Source organism: Tympanuchus pallidicinctus, unplaced genomic scaffold (genome assembly GCF_026119805.1).
Source record: "Tympanuchus pallidicinctus isolate F22 unplaced genomic scaffold, pur_lepc_1.0 scaffold1, whole genome shotgun sequence".
Lineage (NCBI taxonomy): Eukaryota > Metazoa > Chordata > Aves > Galliformes > Phasianidae > Tympanuchus > Tympanuchus pallidicinctus.
Genome location: NW_026294618.1, coordinates 51,096,982 through 51,119,375, shown reverse-complemented (window position 1 = coordinate 51,119,375; position 22,394 = coordinate 51,096,982). Strand labels below are relative to the sequence as shown.

Below are 22,394 nucleotides of genomic sequence, written 5' to 3'. Positions count from 1 at the left end.
CAATCCAATTGGTATTTTCTCTAAACAAATAACATCAATAGTTAAATCGGCGTTTCAGGGCTTAACCATGCAGAACTCCTACTGAAGTCAATGGGAGATGGGCACTTGGTCCCTCTACAAGCATAATCTGAATCACTACTTATTTTTTAAAAACTTTGGACTTGGTATTCCATTAATTGACTGTTCTCTTTGTCTTTGTATTTACTTTCCCAGATGTTCCAGCCTATCATTTTACTTATTCTCATCCTTGTATTATTTTCATCCCTTTCATACACAACAATATTTAAACTTGTCTTCCTTTTTACACTGTTTTTTGTACTGTAACCCATTCATCTTTTGCTGTTCATTGTAGTGTTATTTTCAGTTTGTTTATTTTGTCCACCCTCCAAGATAAGACGTGCAAGAGACATAATTTCTGTAATATCCACTGCTGTAAAAACACTGAAGACTACTTGTTTGCCAAAACCGAAACAGACACCTACAAGTGCGAAAGAAAAAAAAAATCATCCAGTTGAACAGGAAACCTGCTCACCATAGTGTTCCAGGTAAGCAAACAGAATATTTTTCACTTTCTCTGCTTTTTATTTTTGAATGAAATATTCCCGAGTGGCTGGAACCAATGTAATATTCATTAATTTGCACCAAATCAGAAGAAAAACGGAAACATGAGGAGTGGGTATGAGGAGTCTGTGCTTTTCCTCTTCCCACTCCCAGAAAAATAACTTGCATTCTAGCCAATGAAAAGTAAAACCATATGTATTCTGTAACTGTATTTCACAGTTCATATATATTTTCTATGGTTTTGATATCAGCACTGTGTTATGTAGATTAGACACCGTGGAGGGGACAGAATAAGAATGGCTGATACAGAGTACTTGTATGTAGAAATGTGGTGAGGAGCTGGGGCCTCTGAGAATTAGATATACAAGGAAGAGGAGTCTAGCAGTGCAAGCAAGGAGTCTGCTGAGAGATGTAGGTTGGCTGCAATCTCTGTGTGCTCTAGAAAAGCGGCCACACTGCAGTCTTACTTGAACTGTGGGTGGTGATGCTATTTGCCTTGTCTGGTGCCAAAACAATAAATAAGTGGTAATAAATAAAGCAGCTGCTTTACTAACTGGCAATATGAATTCTTTTTCATACTGTTCACTTAACCCTGCTCCCATATGAGAAGAGTTCATCTTCATGTCTCGCTCCATCTGATAAAAATTCCTGCTGAGAGCTGTAGCCCACTGTATGAAACAGCAGAGACAATGTTTTGAGAGAAACCACTTATAGGTAAGCAGAGGTTAGCCAGCAGAATTTTTTTTATGAGAATGGAAAAGGTAGTGAACTCACAGCATTCAGCATTAAACAAAACTTTCATTTTTTCCTCATTTGTCTAGCTCTCCTTCCATGTATTCTCTACAAGTATAGTAGCCTTCATCAGTTAAATCACTGAACCTTCATTTAATCCAAACAGTTATTCCTATCTGGGAATTTTGTCTTATTTACTTTGTGGTTATTGAGATGCAGGTAAAGAAAACAATGATCAATATATAGGTAAAGAGAGAATTTTTTACCTTCATCTGGGTAAAGAGGAAGTCAGGTGCAACAGAATTCTGAAGAGCTTCTTGTGCTCAATTGCCTTAAAGTTGAGTTGCACATATTAGAAACTGTTATGGTGAGATATGGTCAGTTGTAAACTTCCCTTCACTGTGAACTTCTGTGATCTTAAAGATAGCACTGAAGTCACTGAGGGGACATCCTTTTTGCTACTTTTCTCTGTCAGATTATTTCAATAATTGAGATTTTTTTTTTCCAAAGGCTTTGCAATTTGAACATTAAAATCTGATAATTGTAGGCTTCAACTTGATGAATCAAATATTAGCAAAACACTGGCTTTTTGAATTTCTTTTGTTCTACTGCTGCTATTGGGGGAAGAAAATATTTTTTTTTTCTTAATATTACTGTCTCAGTCCCAAAGAGTACAACAAATCATGCTCAAACCTGATCTGAAGTTGTGGGCTTTCAGATTTTAACCCACACATTTATCCCTTTCTCAGCTTGTTTGTAATAAAGATGATGAGAAAGGGTTTGCTTTACACTGGGTGTATCAGTAACGGTACTACTGTAAAATTGCCAAAAAAGCTTAAAGCACAGTATTCATACATCAAGTATATTTTGGAAGTTATTTGGAAAAGATTTGCATCTTTCTTAGAAATCAGTTAAAGTGTACATGAATCTATCGAGTTGGCAGGTGGGACATACCCTCTGTACAGGACTGACAATTATAACCCCACTGATTAGTCACAGTAATTTTTCTTGCGTATGGTTCGTTTACTTTACGTGAACCAAACCTTCCTCATCCTACTTCTGCCAGGCATCAAGAAAGCAAGTCAGAGCTGAGACATTTAAGGAACTGTTGCATAGCCTACAACCTGAAATGAAGGGATCCTGAAGCATCCAAAATCATTTTAGCGTATCCCCACAGTTTTTAAATCTGTGATGAGCAAAACAGGAACCCTGCAACCCTTGATACAGAAAAATCCCAATGAGAAATGAAAGTTATTTTTCATGTCCTGCATCCAGCTTTAAGGGGCAGACTGGATTTGCTCATTTGTTTCACATCAAATATTGCAGAGGAGTGCACAACCCTTCATTTTTCTTTATTTTAACAGTTGCTGAGAAAGCTAATAAAATCAGTACAGAATCTGTTGATAGCCAGAAGATAACATTTAGCTAAATAAGTCTTCTGTGTCGTGCTGAATTGAAGTGGCTCGGTCTCACAAATGTGACAGTTCTACTTGTCAAGAAAGGCTGCAGATTCTCCCCATTTATAGGGGTGATGGACAAAGTCTACTTCAGAGATAAGCAGTTAAATTCAGCTGAACACATCCGCATCCTCTAGCGGGAGTGTGTGGGAGTCAGGCAGAGAAAGGCCAACCTGAGCACTGCTGATTCATTAGCTTATCTGCTGCATAGTGTGCAACTCAGAAGAGCAGTAAAGAAAAATGGGTGATTTTGCTCTTATATGGCACGTTACCTGGCACATTGCCTATCAGTATCAGTTATACTGGTAGTGGATTCACAAATCCCATTTTTGAAACAGAAGAACTTCTTGAAGTGAGCTGCAATAGCAGAGGCATTGCAGAATAAAGAAATGTTTGTTATCCTCCTGATGAGAGGATGCTGGGTAAACCAGATATATGTATTTTTTTTGCAAGTGAAGGAAAAGTGTTTCAACAACAAATCATAGATTCTTCTTAATTAAAGCAGGATTAATATTTTGAAGTATGCTTTTATAGCAAAAAGCTCAGATGTTGAGCAAGAATATGTATGTAGCTAACCTTTATAAAGTACGTTTGCTCTCACAGATCGCTGCAGCTTACCTGTACAAGTCAGCTGAAGGCATTTCAGGCATTTCACTGATGAAATCCAGCTCCGCTGAAGCACATCCAGGGACTTGCGTAAGCCCTATAAAAACAGGAGATGTAATATTTACTGCTGCTAACAGGGATATTAAAATAAATGTGGTAACACATTACACTACAGAGTAAATATTAAAATCTTACATAAAAGTGCACAAAAAAAGCTGCAGAGCCTATTAATGAAAGGAACTTAAAATAAGCAAAATCTGCTTGAAATGGATGCCAAATTTTGTTCTGTGGAGTAGAAGTATTAAAATCTGAATTTGGGTTGGATACCGCGATTAATATTCTATCCTTGCAAAAAAAGGTTACTAAATTTCAGGCTCAAGATTGTCTTAGTTTCTCTGAAAGATTAAATTTCTGATTTCTGGGTGTTCCAGGACATGTGTTCCACGTCCTTTCATAAAGATCTTGAAAATATAGATTAATTCTGATACTTTCGTTTTATTATATATTGGAAATAAGTCAGACAAATTTTTGTCACTTAGAATATAGATGCTTTCTTTTTCCTTTTATTGCAACCAGAGAAATATTTTCTTTCCTATTTAGAAAAATTTCTGCATACTCAGAGAAGGTACCTTTTTATATATTTTTACTTTTACTGAAAAATTCCCTGATACTAGAAAGATCAACTTCTCCAGGATCCAGTGATCTTTCTTTCAACCAAAAATATCCATGCCTGAAGCTCCGGTTAGAGAGGATAAGTGTCTGCTGACACATGTCACCACTGCTTCAGTATCAAATCCAGAAGTGAGCAGGTGCTACAGTGCAGAAATGTGCCCGCAGTTGGAAAATGAAAAATGGCCAAAACTGTGGCTGTCTAAATATGTGTTATAAAAAGAGATGAACTGCACATGAACTTTCAGAGTTGTTTACAAAAACAAGCAGAGCTTTAGGATATTACATGCCCTTCCCCTTAATCACCTCAGCATTTGATAGGCGAGTAGGAGACTTTAAAGGCGTCAGTACCGGGTGCCTAACTCCCATTGGCTTACATTTCTGTCTCTGATATAATGTTGGGGGTAGTGATATTCAAACTCAACTTTTGCCATTACACATGCAGTTGCCTATGGGGAGAATTACAGTGGCTCTATTTAAAGTAAACGTCGAAAGTATCTGCCACTGATTTCCAGTGTACCCTTGGAGAAGTGACATGACATAGCACTTTGTTGGCTCTATTTCTCTGCTAAGGTATATGTGATTGCAGAAGCGCATGATGGTTAGAGAAGGCAGAATTTGTATTCCTGTCTGCCAGTTTCCAGACATATATCCACTGCTGAGATATATTTGCCTGAAATATTGATGTGTAAAACGTACTTCATAGGAATCTGATGTAACGTTTGGGTTGACTATGATGGCAGCTGTGCTGTTCTCTCTTATGTGGTTTGTGCTGACAGAACAAAATAGGTATGCTGTTCCTGAGCAAGTATGGCAAGATCAAATGTTGTCAGCAACTGCGAGACCCCCCCATGGGATGTGACGCGATAGACCCTCTCCCTGCTCTATGATTGATGTGTGGCACGTGCCCTTAGGGGCGTAGACAAAGCACGTAGGTTATATAAGCTAGAGTTCATGTGTAATAAAGGCCATTTTGCTGTTCATCATCTTGGTGTGTACGTGCAGTCATTTGGTCCTGGCCTGGTTTTAGGTCAGTACCGTAGGAGGCAATGCAACAACCAAAGATGCTCTGAAATAATCTTGAATGCAGACTTCTAATCAGATGACACTGCTGAATATGTAATCAGGTTGTAGTCCATGCTGAAACACTTCTTTGACTTCAGTCTTGCACAATGAAGACAAATTTAGCTGAGGAGTTGTTTAAAATGCCCTTGCACTTGTTCTGTTGATGTGCTGACTTCTAGAACAAGCAGAGCTGATACCAGCTATGGACACAGAACGCTTTGCCTACGGAAGCAGAGTGTCAGATGTAATTAACCTACAATGGCCTTCCTACTTAATTTGCCTGTGCCAGAGCCCAGAAAGCCACTCTTACTGCATTTTCTGGTGTCGCTGCAGGGTGAGCTGTTTCTGTTGGATGACTTACTTTCCTCCAAAGAGGGAGCCATTGTTACTGCACTTAGTAGTATCGGGTTCAATTAACCCAGGTTTTAATAGCTTGTTTTGTGTTTGTTAGGTTTTTTTTGTCTTTTTTTTTTTTTCCTCCAAGTTTGCTTTCCTTTCTCTTATTAGAAAGAGGCCCTTTGACTATGCACAGCACTGTTTAGTTTTGCCTACCCAGACTAGAGCTGTCTCTGAAATGTCCTTCCAGTGCTGTGGATAGGTCAAGAAATTTTCTTCCTCCATGCATCATCCTGCAAAACAGTGTCAATGAAACAGAGCCTGTGGCCATGCAGAGCTGTAGTTCTGCCTGGCCTCCATCAGGTAAGGAGTAGGAAAAGTCTTTCCTAGTGTCTTTGCAGTTACCAGAAGGTATGAGGAGCGTAGAGTTATGCTCTTGTCAACTAAGGGAATGTTTACTACAAGCAACTGTTTTACAAAGCTGCATGTGTTTATAATTACACCAACAGAAATGTAGGATTTTGCCTGAGTAAGAACTTGAGTCTGAGATTTAGTCCATTATTTCCTTTAGTTTCTCTTTGTTGTGTTTCAAAGTCTTCACACAGCATGATGAGGGACATTGAGTTAGCAATATTAAATACCCAGGAGTAATAGCCAATGCTGATGGGAAATCTAGGGGGAAAAAAGGCTTTGTCTCACATCTCTGTTTGTGTGGTGCAGTCGTGCTTGGGAGGAGCAGCTGTGGCATCCAGACTCCAGCTGTGCCTCCAGGCTGCCCCTGGGCACTTGGCCCTGCTGCCAGCCGTGCCAGCTGGCCTGCTGGGGAGCAGCCTCCAAGAGCGTCACACTTCTGCCTTATGAATGGGAAATTGTGATTCCCCAGTTAGAAGCTGAGTTTTTTCTTCAGGGACATTCAGTCATGCACTTTGGCATCTTAGTTCACTTTGAGATTGTCTTTCAAATTTTCACTAGTAGCCCAAGTCCCATTATTTATGTCACATAGGGGAAGAATAAGCACCCAAGTAATACAAATACAGCTAGACCATATAAGGAGAAAAAATGTGTTGTCCCTGAAACATGCTTTGCTATTTCCTATAAAATGCACCCAGAACTACAGTCTTTATGCTGAGTATAGATCTCATGTATTGTTCTAAGGAGGAGAGTGCTGACTCAGTAAGAAGGTATGAAACCTCATATTGTGTCCTCCATCTCAAAGATCCTCTTGTCATCAGCTGCTCTGCCCACAAAAAAAGATGTCACTTCTGCCTAGTATATTTAAAGGCAGATATTAGATGAAAAAAATTGTCCAGAATTTTATACTGCCTCAGTGAAGTACTCTGTGGCTCTTCTCCAGGTACACACAAGGATGAACACTCCCTGAAGTGAGTTCTGTGGCTGTGGTGGGTCTTAAGGAATGCCCACAGGTACAAGTACCTGACAGGGCAGCAGGACATGTGCAGCTATGGCTGGGGTCCCCCCTCCTTTGCTGTGCCACAGCATAGCAGTCTAATGATGCAGCGATGCCTCTCTGCTGCACGAGTGTGGGGTCAGCAGACACGTAAGAATTTGGGGCTTCTGCCTGTTGATCAGCTTCAGGATCTCCTGTGAATGTTCACTGGCTTGGTCTTTTTTGTCACGTTTCATGCCAGCACTTGCTGTGGGCACTCCTAATCCTCTACATCCAGGCTGTGGTGCTTTTGGAGCTTCCTCACTAGCCTTACACCAGGGGTGAAATTCCCTGTGCAAAGGAGATTCTCAATTTCAAGCACTCTGCTTTGCTGAGACACAAAGTATCATAACAGACCAGAGAATCTAATCCAGAATCTTTATAAAGTAGCAGGAATATTTGAGTATATCCCAAAGAAACCGTTGTCACCATTTCCAGAATGCAGGAAAGTAGGATTACACAATGCCTAGTAATTCTGCCCTTTCTAAGTGCTAGTGTGTGAATGCAGAAAAAAAGATTTTAGGGAGGTGTGGTTTGCTTTTAGCTCTTGCAGATAGCTATTAACCAACAAAATTGCTGCTTTAAACACACTCCCCTTACAAAGCAGTTTACGAGATCAAGTTGCAAAGCTCTGAATAATCATACCAAAAAGTATAACCCTGGAAGCTGGAGCTGGGAGGCAGAAAAGAATCTTCCTTCTCAACATGGACTCTAATAAAAGCAACCTAGAATTGCCTATTGTCACAGCTGTAATGTTAACACTGGCTGCTTTGGCAAGCTTTGAAGACTGGACTGCACTATAAAGCCTAAAAATGTCCTGGACTTGGAGTTGTTTACACAAAATATGAGCAGATATAAAGTTACAGAGCTGGGGGTTGGAAGATATGGCTTTAAAGCCATCCTCCATGCACTGACGTCACGTGGAAGCCAGCTGCTGGGATGATGCTGAGCGGAACTGTTTTTCAGTTAGCAAAAGTTGTGGAGTTATTCACAGACAGTTGCAAATGCTGCCCAACTGAAAGGTTGCATATTGCTTAGCTTTCTTATTTCTTTTAAAGATCAAGATTTGCAGAACTGGATCTCAGCTAGCTATGCATTTCCTTGCTTTCACTGCTGTTTAGAAATGGACTGAAAACCTCAAGGATTTTTTTATTCCATGAAAGGTATGGTTATTGCTTATTTGAAATCTTTGAGCAATTAAAATTTAAAAACCCTGCAATTTACTAATTACTATTTAAATATCTCTTCCATGTTGCAATTCAGATGTTACGTGGTGTTTTATGTATCTTGTGCATATTCTTTATTCTTAGAGAAAGACTTGGCATTAGTTCAGTTGTGTTTTTTTTTAGCACAGACACAGATGTATCAACAGAATAGGGACAACAGGTATCATTTTGAGAACTTTTTTTTCCTTCTTTTTCCTCTTTCCATTTTCTTTTTCTTCTCTTCTTTTTCCTTTTTCACTCCTTCTCTTTCATTCTCATTCAAATGCAGTTTCTTTCTAATGATAAAATGCTCAGTATTGTGACGGCTTTCTTTCACAGTTGAACAAATGAATTACTCTATGGTTGTCTTAGTCATTGAAAAGATAGGAATTTGCTGGAAATAGTTTAATTGCCAATTGCCTTTTTTTGTTTGTCTTTTGTAAACTCAGTGGAAGATTTTTTTGTCTAAATGGTTGTGCAAAACCAGTCTAATTAATCTCTGTTGAAAACTAAAGTCTCCCCAGATGATGTCACTGCAGATTATTTTGAGAAGTTGGTAGCAGTTGATTTCAAACTGCTGTGCATAGTTAGATAGAAAGGATGCAGGTAAGACATAGGGGAATACTAACAGTAATGTCAAATAGCAGCTTAAGTCATTTTTTTTCTTGAGAGCAGGTAGAGTTAAAGGGAAAGTTAAGAGAAAAATGCAGCTGATGTAGACAAAATTGATTATTTGCTTGAAGTTGATTGCTGTAATGAGCTTCTGACCTTGTCTAGGACATGCAGAATATGCCAATACTGCAAGAGCACAGATCCACATGGCTGATTAAAATGTGGCATTTGACATCTTTTTGTGTTGCATAAGCCATATGCAATACCCATGGGGACATCATGGTGCACCAGACAGACAGGGTACACTGTCTGAACTACAAATAAGAACTACTAAAATAAGTAAGCAAGCAAATAAAAAATATATCAACAAATAAACGATAAAGACCAAGAAAAAAAGCAAACAGAACCACAGAAACAAGAGATAAACCATCTGAGGAAATTACCCATTGTACAATAGCAGCAGTTTTCTTTTTAGAATTTATATACAGAGAATATCAGAGAACAAGAAGCAGCAATAGTTCTTTGTGAACCTTAGTGCTACAAGAAACTACCTGTAACTTCTATAACTAATCTCTTCACAACATCCAAGGCCTGATTGCATTTTGATTATCTCCAATTCTCTTTATAATTACAACATCACATGAAACAGTTTGGAAATTGTTAAGCAGTAGTAGCTCCCAGCACAAAGAAACCACCAGGGACCTCTTTGATGTTATATGCGTGCTTGAAAGAAGTAAATATCTGCTCTTATATGCATATAAAGTAAGTATGATGTATAGTCTTTAGTGCTTGTCAAGTAATATGCTGCTGATTGAATTGCAGCCATTATTACCAATGGAGCACTGGTAAAATCGCCATTCCTTAATGTTACAGACAGATTGTGCCAGCCTCTCTAGTTTGTGATTTTGCAGTGCTGACGTATTTGTTGTTGTTATTGTTTCTTTCTGACACGTGTTTGAAGATTTCAGAGAAGCAGAGTAAGTAGACAAGTTACTTGTTTATAAAAATTACAACTTTTGAACTAAGAAGGTGGGAAAGTATTGAAACAGCTGTAAAATTATTTTGCAATAGATGCTCAGATTGCAACAGATCTCAAGTGCAGTGGAATTCTTTTGTAAGTTGTTTTTGGTTAATGCTGAAGTCTGGCCCAAAGTTTTGGCTTGGAAAGGTGCATCTCTGTAGCCTGGCCATTTTCCCTAGGAACCTGTGAGTGAACAAGTGTTTAATTTCTTTTATAATGAGAATGCTGTGTTGTCTTTGAGCGGTTCTTAATTTAGAGAGTTTAAGGTGTTTGAAAAGCTGCCTCATGCATCTTTATGCAGGGAGAAGAAGGGCAAATGATCATTTCAGAGCTCCTAGACAGGTATGAATAAGATATTAAAAGAGTAAGCTCCAAAAACAAGTTACTTGTTGACAGGACTATGCTGCTATGAAACAGGTTAACAGAGATGTTTGGTGACTGCTTCCTCACTCCCAAGGTGCTTGGGGTCAATGGTATTACAGTCAGTGGGCTAGGACTGGCCCCAAGATGCCTGCCAGGTGAGATGCTGCAGCAAGACTTCCTGTGGCACCAAGATCTGAGTACCCTCTGCTCTCAGCTGAGCTTTACTCACTTGCTCACGAAAAAAGCTGACTCTAGGATTGGCATCAACTTACCAGTCAGCTGAAATAACGCAGACACTGGTAAGTGCTGATTACATAGTAGCCACAGTTGAATCAACAAGTCTCACCCAATAAAATATGGGATGAGGAAGAGCTTTGTGTGAAGCTCAAGTGTGAATATGTACTACATCAAAGAAGATGTGGGTGGCAAAATGGGCAGTTCCTGTGAGCTGACAGTCACTGTCTATCAGTCAGGGAAGTGAACAAATTCCAAGAAGGCAAACCAGAACTCACCCCTTGTTCATTCTCTGGTAGTTCATTTGCCTGCCTGTACACTTGGCTTCTGGAAGGAGACCAAAGCAGTGCAGAGGCATTTTGTGACTAGAACTAGATTCCAGCCCAACCTAAGTGACACAACAGCATGCTTGGAGACACAAAGTTAATGACTTGAGCATCAAGGTATGTACCAGCTGTTATACTGCAGAAGTCACTGTAGCTGAATGAGCGTAGATTTGGCCTTTCTGGCATAGTGAATGTCCTGGCAGTACTGGAACTTCTATTGTGAGCCTAACAAAGCAGGGAGAGTATTAGGCCCATAAAATCTGTAATTGTTTTGTTCCAAAGTCAAATGAGCAGATCCAAAGTACTTAAAACATTTAGTAGTTATATTAATAATTTTTCATCAACGCTTAGTAAGAAACTAATGACTTCTGAAAAGGATCAAGAAACTGAAGCACAAATGAATTAAATGTTCTGAGTGAGGTTTTGAAATAAGTTTGATTTAGTGCTATCAGATAACTGTTTCCATTTTTCCCTATGCTGGTCCTATCTTTTTCCTTATGCTGTGTGTTTGTGAATCCAAAGTACATGAGTACATAAAAATACATACAAAGTACATAAACTTTTAATAGAAGCCTGTAGTCAGAATGATGCTTTCTACAGCATGTATGTGCTTGTTACCTGTTTCTAGCTTTTCTCTCCTTTTTTTTTTAATGTATTCTAAAGCATCCATACAGCCATGAGAAATTTCTTCCCATGTATCAAGTTTACGGTCTTCAATTGCCAAAAGATTTTCGGTCTCTCTCTTGCTAAATGCCTGTGTGAAAAGAGTGCATCAGCAAACATGATACTTTTACACTTGTGGTTGTCTTTTGAACAAATGTAAATATAGCTTTCACCCTCAAGGGCAGACCTTAGAGGATCCCAAGGCCCTGATCTGCCACTCAGTATCACGCAGAGTCAGATTTCAAGGAAAGCAGGTTTATAGCGAGGTATAACAGCAAAGATGTGAAGAGGCCATGGTACACAGCCTGATGTGGAAGACACTGGTGAATCCTGTGATGCTGGTTGTGCATCCACCCTCTCATTTTCAGATTGGATCTGTTTCCTTCTGGAGATTTGTCCTACAACACTTAGGTCTTCCATATTCCTGTCACACTGCAGATATATGTTGTGCAGTCTTGCGCTGCTGTCTTCTGCATGCACATTTAAGTTAATAATTTTAGGGTTTGTTTGCTTGTTTGTTTTTTCCTGGAAGCTAGAATGAAAGACAAGACTAATTCTGATAATCTTTCAGGAAGCATTCAGGGAAGAAAAAGAAAGACAGAGCTGTCTTGTTGCTGTTACACAGACTGTAACCATGGACGTGCATAAACAACTTGAGAACACCGAGAGGAACTGGAATAAAGAGAAGATGGAACTGCTGGAAAAATTTGACAATGAGAGGAAAGAATGGGAATGTCAATGGAAAGTTATGCAGAAGAAAATTGAAGAGGTACTTTAAAACAAAGCTTTGAACACTAACATTTTTACTTAAGTATTTTCAGTGACTAGAGATCAGTTTAATGTATTTTTCTCTGAGTTATATCCTATTTCCTATCGGTCACTGGGATTTTGTAGGATGCAGAGCCTGGGATTAATCAGTATTTGCAATTGCTCATTTAATACTCAGAAATATGAAGCAGGAGGTTAAACATAACTGTGTCAAGTTTGCTGTATTGTTGGCTGTATATACTTGTGCCAGTTCTTCTGGCACTGAGCCATGGTGCTCATTTTATACATGCTTTTTGCAAGTACAGACATGCTAAATAGATCTGAATGTATGAGGCATAGGAAAAAGCATATTTAGTGACAAAAAAAAAAGTATCAATTCTCTGGCAAAAAAAAAAAAAAAGGCGTTACTTGGCACAAGTCTGGTAGGATAAACAGTAATGTTAAAAAGAATGTAATATATCAATCTCTGTATGATGCTGAATTGTTCTGTCGAGAACGTGTTCCATTTATGGGCAACATTTAATAGAGAAAATGGCTATGGTAAATAGCATGAAAGCCCTCACACCACTTGTGTTTACATGTATTAACAAACATTCACTTTCTGCCATTTCTATGGCGTCTCCTTCCAGAAATAATTTAGATAATTATTTGTTACTTCTTTATCCCCAAATCGTCACTTGAGTAGAACCCTCTGGCATCCTGAAACACGTAAATTGAATCTGCTTTGGCAGTACATAGAGACAAGCTTTTTCATCACCGAGTTTTCCACATTTTTCATGCTAATATACACATGGAGTAGCTTTGCTTGTTCTCTGCCAACACCTCCCTGTGGCTGAGCAACACAGGAATGTGTGGCAGAGACTGCTCACGTGGAAGTAGGAGATGGAAAAAGAACTGCAGCCATAGTGTCCAAAGCATGCAGTATTACTTCATGTCAGCTCTCCTGTCTTTTCCCAGAAGTTTTTACAAACTTTGGTGTGCCAATCCCCACTACATTCTGTCTTTTGTGTTAGGATGCTTCTGTGCTGTCAGGAAAGAGATGAAGAATGGAATGGATTTGAGGGGAAATACAGAACCAGACAGTACTAGAGGTGATGCCCCAAGGTTATTGACATCCTAAGGTCCTTTTTAATCTATGACTGTGGCAGCCCTTGATTTCAGTTTCCTGACAGTTCTTCACAAAAAACCACAAGTCTAGAGAAAAGGGGAGACCCCTTTTTAAATGCTGTCATCTGCAGAGGGTTTTCCTAAACAAGGCTTTTGCTACTTTATCAGGTTGTGATTTTGTTTGGTAATTTTCTTCAGCCCACCAAATATGAACTTCATTGAAGGATCTCTCCAGAAGGGCCTATGATGGTTTAAGAGATGATATTGCTGAATTAGCACCGTGTTAGTATCTGTGCTGAATCCGAATGAGGCTCTCTTTTATTGGATATTACAAAGTTTGGCCCTCAGATCTCTTGAATAGTTGGGCTTTGAGAGTGAATTTTGAAAGCCTCAGAGGAGGTCAAGTGTCAAGTCTCTGAATATGAGAGTACTTCTTATCAACTGCACTACTCATGAAATGACTCCGTGTTCTTCACATTGTCATTCTTTTATCATTGTCCTTCCAAAAGGACAGTGCACAACAAGAGAGCAGGCAGATGGTTATTTGGAGGTGCCTACTCTGTTCTTTCTTCATAAGAGAAAGTTAAGAATGAATGTTTATAAGGAGCCGTGGGATTCTTGGCACTAGAAATAATAATGTAAGCATAAAAGGTTTTTATGATGCTGCTATTTTTTCAACTTTGTAGTTTATCACAGTACTCTGGTTTGTATATACTGGATGACAGGAATTAGCACCTTTTCATTTACTAGTAGAGCCACTGGTTCTCAGCAGGTAGAAAGAAAATAGGACAGTGACAGCACATTGCCAAATAGTACCATTCTGGAGTACTGATTTATCACTGAAGTCATAGGGACGAATTCCATTTGTCTGAGAACCAGAAGAGTCTGCTTTAGTGCAGATGGCACTGTATGTGATGAAAATTCACTTCCCCTTCTTAAACTAATATAGTTTACCAGGCTGTGACGTAGAGCCCTCTCTCACATCTGTTCTCATTCCCCATGCAGCCTGTCAGAACTGTGTTCTGTGATTCTGTGATTCACAATATAATGCACTGATATTACTTGGAAGGCAGTCACACAACTTCTGGCTGGACATTGTCCTCATGAGATCTCTTGGAATCCCATCCTATGTGTGCCAGCCATTTATTAAAACCATGGCAAAGGATTTTGAATAGCAACCTCCCATTCCACATCCTGTGACAATAACATCCTGTGGACTATCATGCTGTGTGACTCAACACTTTTCTACTAACACGTGTATCAAATTTTTCTTCTTAGTGCTACCAAGTGAAGCATTATTCGAAATAGAAAATTAATATGTGGTGGATGTTTTTTTTTTTCAAAAGTTGATCAAAGTACTGTGATTTAATAGAAGGTTCTGTTGTCTTTTTTTTAGCTTTACCAGGAGGTAAAACTTAGAAGAGAGAACAATATGAATGTCCACGACAATAAGGCTATTCAGAGCAAGATGCTGCAGCTGTCCATGCATTCTCCTACTTCAGAAAAGAGTGACACAGTGGAACTGAACTATCAACACAATGTGGTAAATGATGGGATGGAAAGAGGGAGTTTGCTGAGTAAAAGAGGACCTGAATGCAAAGAAATCAGAGCCAAGAGAAAAAACGATACCCTGTTAATGGACAGTCTGGCCTTTGAGAACCATGAGGAACTTGAAGACAGCCTCAGCATCAAAAATTCCAAGAAAAATGCCAAGAGCTATATTGGTGATCTCAATGTGGTAAGTAAAGTATTAGCATGTTTCACTTAAAAGGATGAAGAAAATACCCTAGCTGTAGTCTGCTAGGATTAACCTGATTTTATTCTCCCAGCGAGGTGCTATCTCTACTTCCTCCTCAGTTTGCTGATGATGTGCGTCTTCTCACTGCTTAAATGTGTTTATAGCATGCACTTTACCTCAGTTCATAACCATTTTCATATCTTTCCCTACACTGCTTTCCTGTGCTGTGACTATTAAATGAAAATCCCAACAGTTTTCAAAGTAGTTCTGGAGATGCTATTTAAAAGGCTTATGTTAAAAAACTATTCTTATATTTACAAAGGCTCTTAAAGAACTTGCCAGAGTTAGTGAAGAATTATGCAGCTATCAAGAGGAAATTCGGAAGAAGTCTAACCACAGAAGGTAAAGGCATATTTGGACTCTGTATCTTAGAGGAAGAAAACAGATACAAGTCCATGTTTCTGTTTACTTTGAAGTGAGGGTTGCTCTTGAATTTATCAGCAGCCGATCAGTTTCTGTCCTCTCAGTCTCTTAGTATAAAAGCATAAATCATTCAAATGAAATTTTCTGAAATATGATACAGGACACATTTTACTAGTAAAATGAAGTTTATAGAACCTACAAAATGAGGTAAGTATTCGTATGAGATTAAATTGTACCTGTTTATAATGTCCATATAGAGGCTTGGGAAAGGGAACAGATATTTTTGTCTGCCCTGATTGCTGTGTGGTTCTATAGAATATTTTATATTAGGCTGGGAAGTTTCTTACGTTAATCCCAGATTTAGCCTTAAATATCGGAAATGCGTCAAGGAATGCCTGACAAGGAATCCCTGCTATAGGATAGTTAAGAAAATAAGCAAATAGTTTTAGTGGCAAGGGAAAGGAACACAAAATTCTCTGTGTTGAGCTTTCTTCAAATTCATCATGTTTGTTCTGAATAAACTTTATCAGCTGTAGCAAAACAGCTGCCAAAGCCTTTTAAGCAGCCAGTGATAAAATACCTGCTCATAGAATGAGTCCATGCTGAAGTCCCCTTAGGGAATATTCTTTTTGCTCACCCCTGAAATATCTATCTTTTTATGTCCAGAATGAAATCAGTTCCTTTCCTGGGGGAGTTTGAAGAAACCCAAAACACGGTTATTCTGCCTGAGATGAACCATCTGTCCAACAATGAATCACAGTCTTCAGTTGCATTTGTAACAGAGGAGCATAATAATAGGAAGAATCTGATGAGCTCCACCAAGGTTTTGAAGGATATGTCTTACGGTAGTCTTACTGGCAACAGAGGAGAGGTTTTCAGACCTTGGCAACAGAAAGAAGCTCCACCAGTTCCTCCACGAAGCACTTCTCGGCACTTAACAAACTCACTTTCTGCAGCTGTACAGCTTTCTGAAGCACCAATGAGAGATCCAGGCATCAAAAGCAATTGCAAGGTTCAGGACAGTAGGAGTGGAAGGAAATTGACAAATCCTTCATCTATAAAACAAAATGAAACTGCAATGGCCTATGCAAATGAGGAGCAGGCTGGGAAAGGTCCTGTGGTGGTAACTGCTGCAATACCTGTAGCTAAAAACGAGTGCATTGTACCAAGTTTCTGCCACAATACATGGGCATATGATGTTGGTAAAGACAGTAAAAGTGAGCCTTCCCCACTGTCAGCCCAGAAGAGTTGTTCAGATGGAAATATGGCTCATAGTAGCAGAATGCACCAGAAACAAAATTCCAAGTCTCATTGCAGTCCTTATTACAGCAACGACTTTTATGCCCCTGCTACCCTGCACAATGATCTTTTGGGAGACTCCAGTTGTACTTTGGGAAAGACTCAGAGAAATGAAACTTTAGCAGCAAAGATTGATGAGTTTAACCGGACTGTATTTCACACAGATAAACGTAACAATACTTTACAAGAAAACCCGGTGATTGGGACAGCATTAGATCACAAACCCTGCAGCCCACAGTGTGACTCTGCTATTAGCAGGACAGAAACTGTAGATACATCTTGTGTTTCAAATCCCAAATTCTCTGCAGCAAAAGAACAAGAAACTAGCAACCCCAGCAAAGTTGTCAGAACAGTAGGACAACAAAAGCAAATAAATGAACCTTCAAATACTAGTGGTTACAGGCACATGCTTCATGAGCATGACTGGAGACCGAGTAATTTATCCGGTCGCCCGCGTTCAGCTGACTCAAGATCAAACTATGGTGTTGTTGAAAAGCTTTTGAAAAACTATGAAAAATCTGCAGTGATTTCTCCATGTAATGCAAAATACTGCAAAGATAAGTGGACATGGCCAAACCCTGAATCCACTGATGGAGGTTGTGAGACATTGAATCAGTGTTTAGAAATGCTTCCAAGTGAGCAAGGAAAACAAGAATTTCTGAGGAATTCAGCCAGGCATATTGGGCAGCAACTGAAGCAAGGAAAGGAGAGACAGAAGTTACCAGAGGTAAGGTTCAGAAGAATGGCAAGAACAATATCCATTTTATACTTAGCTTCATGTTTTAAAGTGAGGCAGACTATCATTATACTGTAAAAAATTACATAAAAATTGGTAAGTCAGGCCAGGATCTAGGTGAATCAGAAGGATTTCCTTTAAAAATAACAGTCGTGAGAGGGCAGAAGTGTGTAAGTAGGCATGACTAGTGAAGTTATGTGCCAGATTGTAGCCTTTGCTGCTGCTATGTAAAACTAGATGTTAACAGCAGTTTGGGGTTTGAACTACTGAAAATCAGATATTAGTTCCCTCCCTTCTTCCTTTAGCTGATTCATGTTTCATAAACTTTCATAACTTGTTTCATAAACCTTCTCAAATGACTTAAGACTACTCTGCCATGTCAAAATTCTAGATGGCTGAGGCAGCATCCTTCAGAGTCGTAGGTGCTGCTTGGTTCAGGATTTCCTTGGAACTGACCATGAAAATGGGAGCTATATTATTCTTAGAGCTTTCAGGAATGAAGTGACATCCACTTACATCTCCACGCTTTTCCTATAAATTCAAGTATATGCTCACAAGAGTAGAAGAGTATGGCATAACTAATTAATTTATATTTGGCTGAATTGTATTTGCGAAAGTGCTGCCTTTGCCAACATTCTTTATTAATGAAAATAGAAACAGATGTTTGTTTTTTTCTAAATAAACTATAAGTTACAGATTTTGTAAGAGGCCTCAGAGAAGGAAAAATCTGTTTTCCTGGAGAGCTCCTTGGCCTAAACACAAATGAATGTGTTCCTCACTGTCTCAGAAACAAGAAGGCAAATATGTTTAGAGCTGAGAAACTTAGATGGATTCAGACTGTCATCTGGTATGCCTTACACTGTCACAAATTCACAGACTTCAGTGGAGGTATGTGGATTTAAACAGCTGAGAATGTGAGCATGTAGATTTTAATCTGTGTGTTTTTATGTCAGCCTTGCAGTGATGCAACATCTTGCTTAGCAGAAGCATCTTTGTTACAGCACAGGAAAATACATAAAGCCTTTGATTTCTTTCTCATCCAGTGAAAGTTTGATAGGAAAATGGAATTTCATCAACGAATATGTAAGGAAGAAATAATGATGAATGACTGAATTTGCATTGATGCAAGCCCAGAATAACTTTACTAATCCAATTGGATTATTTTCTCCATAGACTCACACTTTATGATATCATTTATGTTGCATAAATTAAGAGTAGAATACTGCTCGGTTGGGGGTTCAGCAGCTTTTCAAAGATGTGAAAAACTACACCCAGCATGAAGCATGGAGTTTTATCTTTATTATTTCAGATTTATATTTCTGTAGCTAAAATCAAGGTCTGTTGTTTCTCCTGTACATATAAGGCTTGGCATGCAGGCATAGCACTGCATTAATAAATAATCACTCTGAATTATTTACCAACTGTAAACAGCTTTGTGCTGTGCTAATAGAAAGAGAGTTCTTAGCAAAATGCATCTGCTGAAATGGAAGCTATCAAAAATTACCTAAAAAGTATGTAGATCGTATTCTTAAGATGCTGAGAGTTCATTCACAAGACTTCCAACAATGAAGAGAAATGAAAAATGGGTGTTCAGTTTTAACTTGCATTAACATTTTGTCTCTTTCCTTGTGTCTGACACTTGTCTCTGCATATTTTAAACTGCTGCTGAAGTGAGAATCCCTATACATAGAAATGCCTGTTCTTTTGCATTCTGCGCATTACTTTGTTCCTTTTAATAGCTTCAGACCACCTGCTCTGTGGTCACCCTGAATGTCTTCCTACATTCCCAGTGCACTCCCTGAAGGACTTTCCTGCTGTAACTCATTAAATCAAGGATGGTTGCTTTTGTGTTCTAGATATCTGTGCCAGCTAAATGTTCAAATGGGAAGGGTTTCTCACGGCCAGCCCGACCAGCAAATAGACGTCTACCTTCCAGATGGGCATCCAGATCACCATCAGCACCTCCAGCTGTGAGAAGGACAGCATACAACTGGTCTGTCTCCTTTCGGTCGGAGACCTCAGTAGTTTGAACCCAGAAATGGGTTGGATGGTGTTGTGAAAGCTCTGCACCTCATTATAACTGTGTTCGGTATGTGTTGTAGCAACCAGATCTACACTGTCCTATCGTGTTCAAGAATGACTCCATCACATGCTGGACAAAATGTTTTGAATCTTAGGTCATCATCATGGTCTTCAGTGTTTTTATTGAGAGGAAACAATGATACCCCCGGTTTCTCCTGTTTTGTTTTTTTTTGTTGTTGTTGTTGTTTTGTTTTGAATACTAGCTCACAGAGAATTTATTTTGAGTGGCATCTTTCTTAATTTGCCAATCAATTTTGAGTTGAAACAATGTATAGTGCTGTATATTCTGACTCTTCTGCAAACAGCAGAACATAAAGCTGTATGCATGATCATGTGTTTGTAAGTGCATGTGTTGGATTAAGAAGTATACAGGTCTGTACTTAGAAGAGACAAACTGTGCTAGTGTTGCCATTGAAATTACAACCTATATGCCAACATATATATATATACTTTGTGCTTATTATAAAAGTTTGAAATATACAGTCCTGATGACATTTATATTTTGTATATCTTTTACATAGGTTCACAGGTGTAGTATTTAATGTACAAAAACTAAATATGCATTTTTGTGACTAATTGCAGCGATAATGCCTTGCACAATATGTATCTGAAGCAGACTAGCTCAACTGATTTGTCAGTCATGCTTCATGGCATTCTTGTTCAGTTTCCTAACCCTTATAGTACGAGGTCAAAATACCCAAACATATTTTTTCTGAATGAAAATATTATATGATTTGTAATACACAGCCTTTTTCAACACCAGAGACATTCCTGAAATGTTCTGATCTCTTTAAAACGTTTAAGCGTGCCATTATATATATATAGCATATTGTAAACAGTTCAGCAGTTCCAACTAGTGTAACATACAGTTTATGAAGGGAAGAAAAGGGTTGTATGTGCTCAATTCTGCAAAACTTATTTTTTCTTCTAGCATTATACTTTGAGGTTTGGCAAAGTCAGAAAACAATGGACTTGTTTACTTTTCACTCAAGGCAGGAGAACAAGGACTGTTGTTCCCAGTGCTGCAGACACACTCCTTTTTTATTCTCCTCCTAGACTGGAGTGCCTGAGCCGCTTGCTAGCAGCATGCTGCTCCCTAACTGACTTCTGACAGTCAGTAATGAAGTTTACTTGCATTCTAGCAACATCCACATCTAGTATGGAAGTACTGCATCGAGATCTCATCACAGTAGTGACAGAAATTCTCAACAAATGGCATCGGAAGTGTTATTGCCTTCACTTGAGTCATTATTATGGGCCATCACAATGATGTGTACAGAGCTTGGCTTGTTCTTTCCCACAGTGTGAAAGAAGTGCAGATGCTGCCCAGACTCTTGCTGAAAAGATGGTGTCCATCCTGGAATTTTTTGCACCCTTTTCTAGGTTGTTGCTGAATGCACAGGGTAGTGACGATGATAAATGGTACCTCTAAACAGCATGTCTAGGTGAAAAGGAGTAAAGAGGCCCTTCTTCAACATCAGCTTAATCTTGTCCTGCAAATTTCCTTCTTCTTCCGAAGAAACACAGTGTGTTCAAAGGACTTTCAAAAATCATCCCAAGCTCCATTAATATGTGCGTCCTCATATGTGAACGTAAACAGGATTTCAGAGAGAGTGTAGGCTTTTGTCCTAGTGAATTGTATGTTTGGCAATATATGGAAAATTAGCTGTACTTAATCTGATAGTGATATGTTGTCTAATCCCAGTCATGCTGAGAACCCTCACCTTTTTTCTTCTTTTTAGGGCCTTATTCTTCTTTTCTGTATGCAACTGCCTTTTTGCAGAGTAAAAAGCAGACAGCTATGTGTTCTGAACAATGTACCCTCTATTGTAGGATCAATAACTTTTCAGGCATGCCAGAGTTGGATTGAGAAGGCGTTAGAGCCATAAATCCAAAATTGCATGCAGAATCATGGCTGCCTACATGGCAAAAACATGCTCAGACTAATTTGGCTCATCTAAACTTTCTGGCACTTTATGTGTGAGTATATATATGAAGGCTTCAAGCAGATCAACAATAAACCAAAAACAGCTCAGATTTTATTGCAAGGTTATTACTAGAAAAGACAGAAGGACAGAAGACCTTGAAGAAAATTCATACAATTTGGACAGAGATAAAAATCTGTGTTTGAATGAAAAATGAAGAGTAATAAAATTTTTTCTCTTTGCCCTAATGTAGAGATTGCACTCTGTTGAAGTCCTTAGAACTAGAAAGATTAAGATGACTTACAGTGAATTTAGAACATTAAGATTCTCGTAACTATGAAAACTGGCATACCAAAATACCTTGCAAATTGACCTTTTAAATGCCGAAGTAGTCAGGAGACTTTAAATGTCTGTAGCTGAGGAAAGGGTAATATGAGAGAATGGTAAAATTATGGTTCTTTATTTCAGTCACAATCAAAACTCTCAATTACCTTCATGGTAAAGTTATGCAACTTTATTCTGAAAAATGGGTGGTGCACTTTTCTTTTGAGAACATAATACTGCAGAACCATTTCCATCAGTTAGTCAACGGATGTGTTTCTTTTGCGTGCTTAACATTCTTTGATCACTTTTGACATAGTCACGTTTTTGAATAACAGAGAAAGGATCAAATATCTACAACATTCCCTTATGTATGTAAATTTAATGAACAGAAGATTTTTGAAATAAACTAATAGGTCAAGGATAAGTTCATTTTGTCAACGTTTTCTGTGTCCATCAAATTACAGACATTGGTTCTAATGCCTGAAAGTATCAAAACTGGTGATTTTCATCTGTAGGAGGTTTGCTGGATATATTGATTTTAGAAACTTGCCACTGAGACTGTTGAAATATTCTCTTCAACCATACCCATAGGTATAGGACCTATGTACTGTGGCAAGTTTTTTGTTTCCAGAGCAGTGATTACTGAACCATAGCACTGGTTTTATTGTACATGTTTGCTGTAGGAAGAGCTCCAA

The 22,394-nt window shown here is 38.7% G+C and overlaps 1 protein-coding gene across 3 annotated transcripts; it reads left to right on the top strand.

The window, feature by feature from the left end:
• The first annotated feature begins 326 nt into the window (after positions 1-326).
• KIAA0408 (KIAA0408 ortholog) lies at positions 327-22,123 on the top strand. Of its 3 annotated transcripts, XM_052677649.1 has the most exons (8): positions 327-545; positions 7,932-8,036; positions 10,013-10,053; positions 11,869-12,066; positions 14,569-14,910; positions 15,233-15,312; positions 16,000-17,359; positions 19,225-22,123. In XM_052677649.1, exons 2-8 carry the CDS (start codon positions 8,030-8,032, stop codon positions 19,396-19,398), a joined length of 2,202 nt encoding a protein of 733 aa, XP_052533609.1. In that variant the 5' UTR covers positions 327-545; positions 7,932-8,029; the 3' UTR covers positions 19,399-22,123. The 3 variants fall into 3 exon arrangements, with proteins under 3 accessions (XP_052533609.1, XP_052533612.1, XP_052533613.1); XM_052677652.1 differs by lacking the exon at positions 10,013-10,053; XM_052677653.1 differs by lacking the exons at positions 7,932-8,036; positions 10,013-10,053.
• Positions 22,124-22,394: the final 271 nt, after the last annotated feature.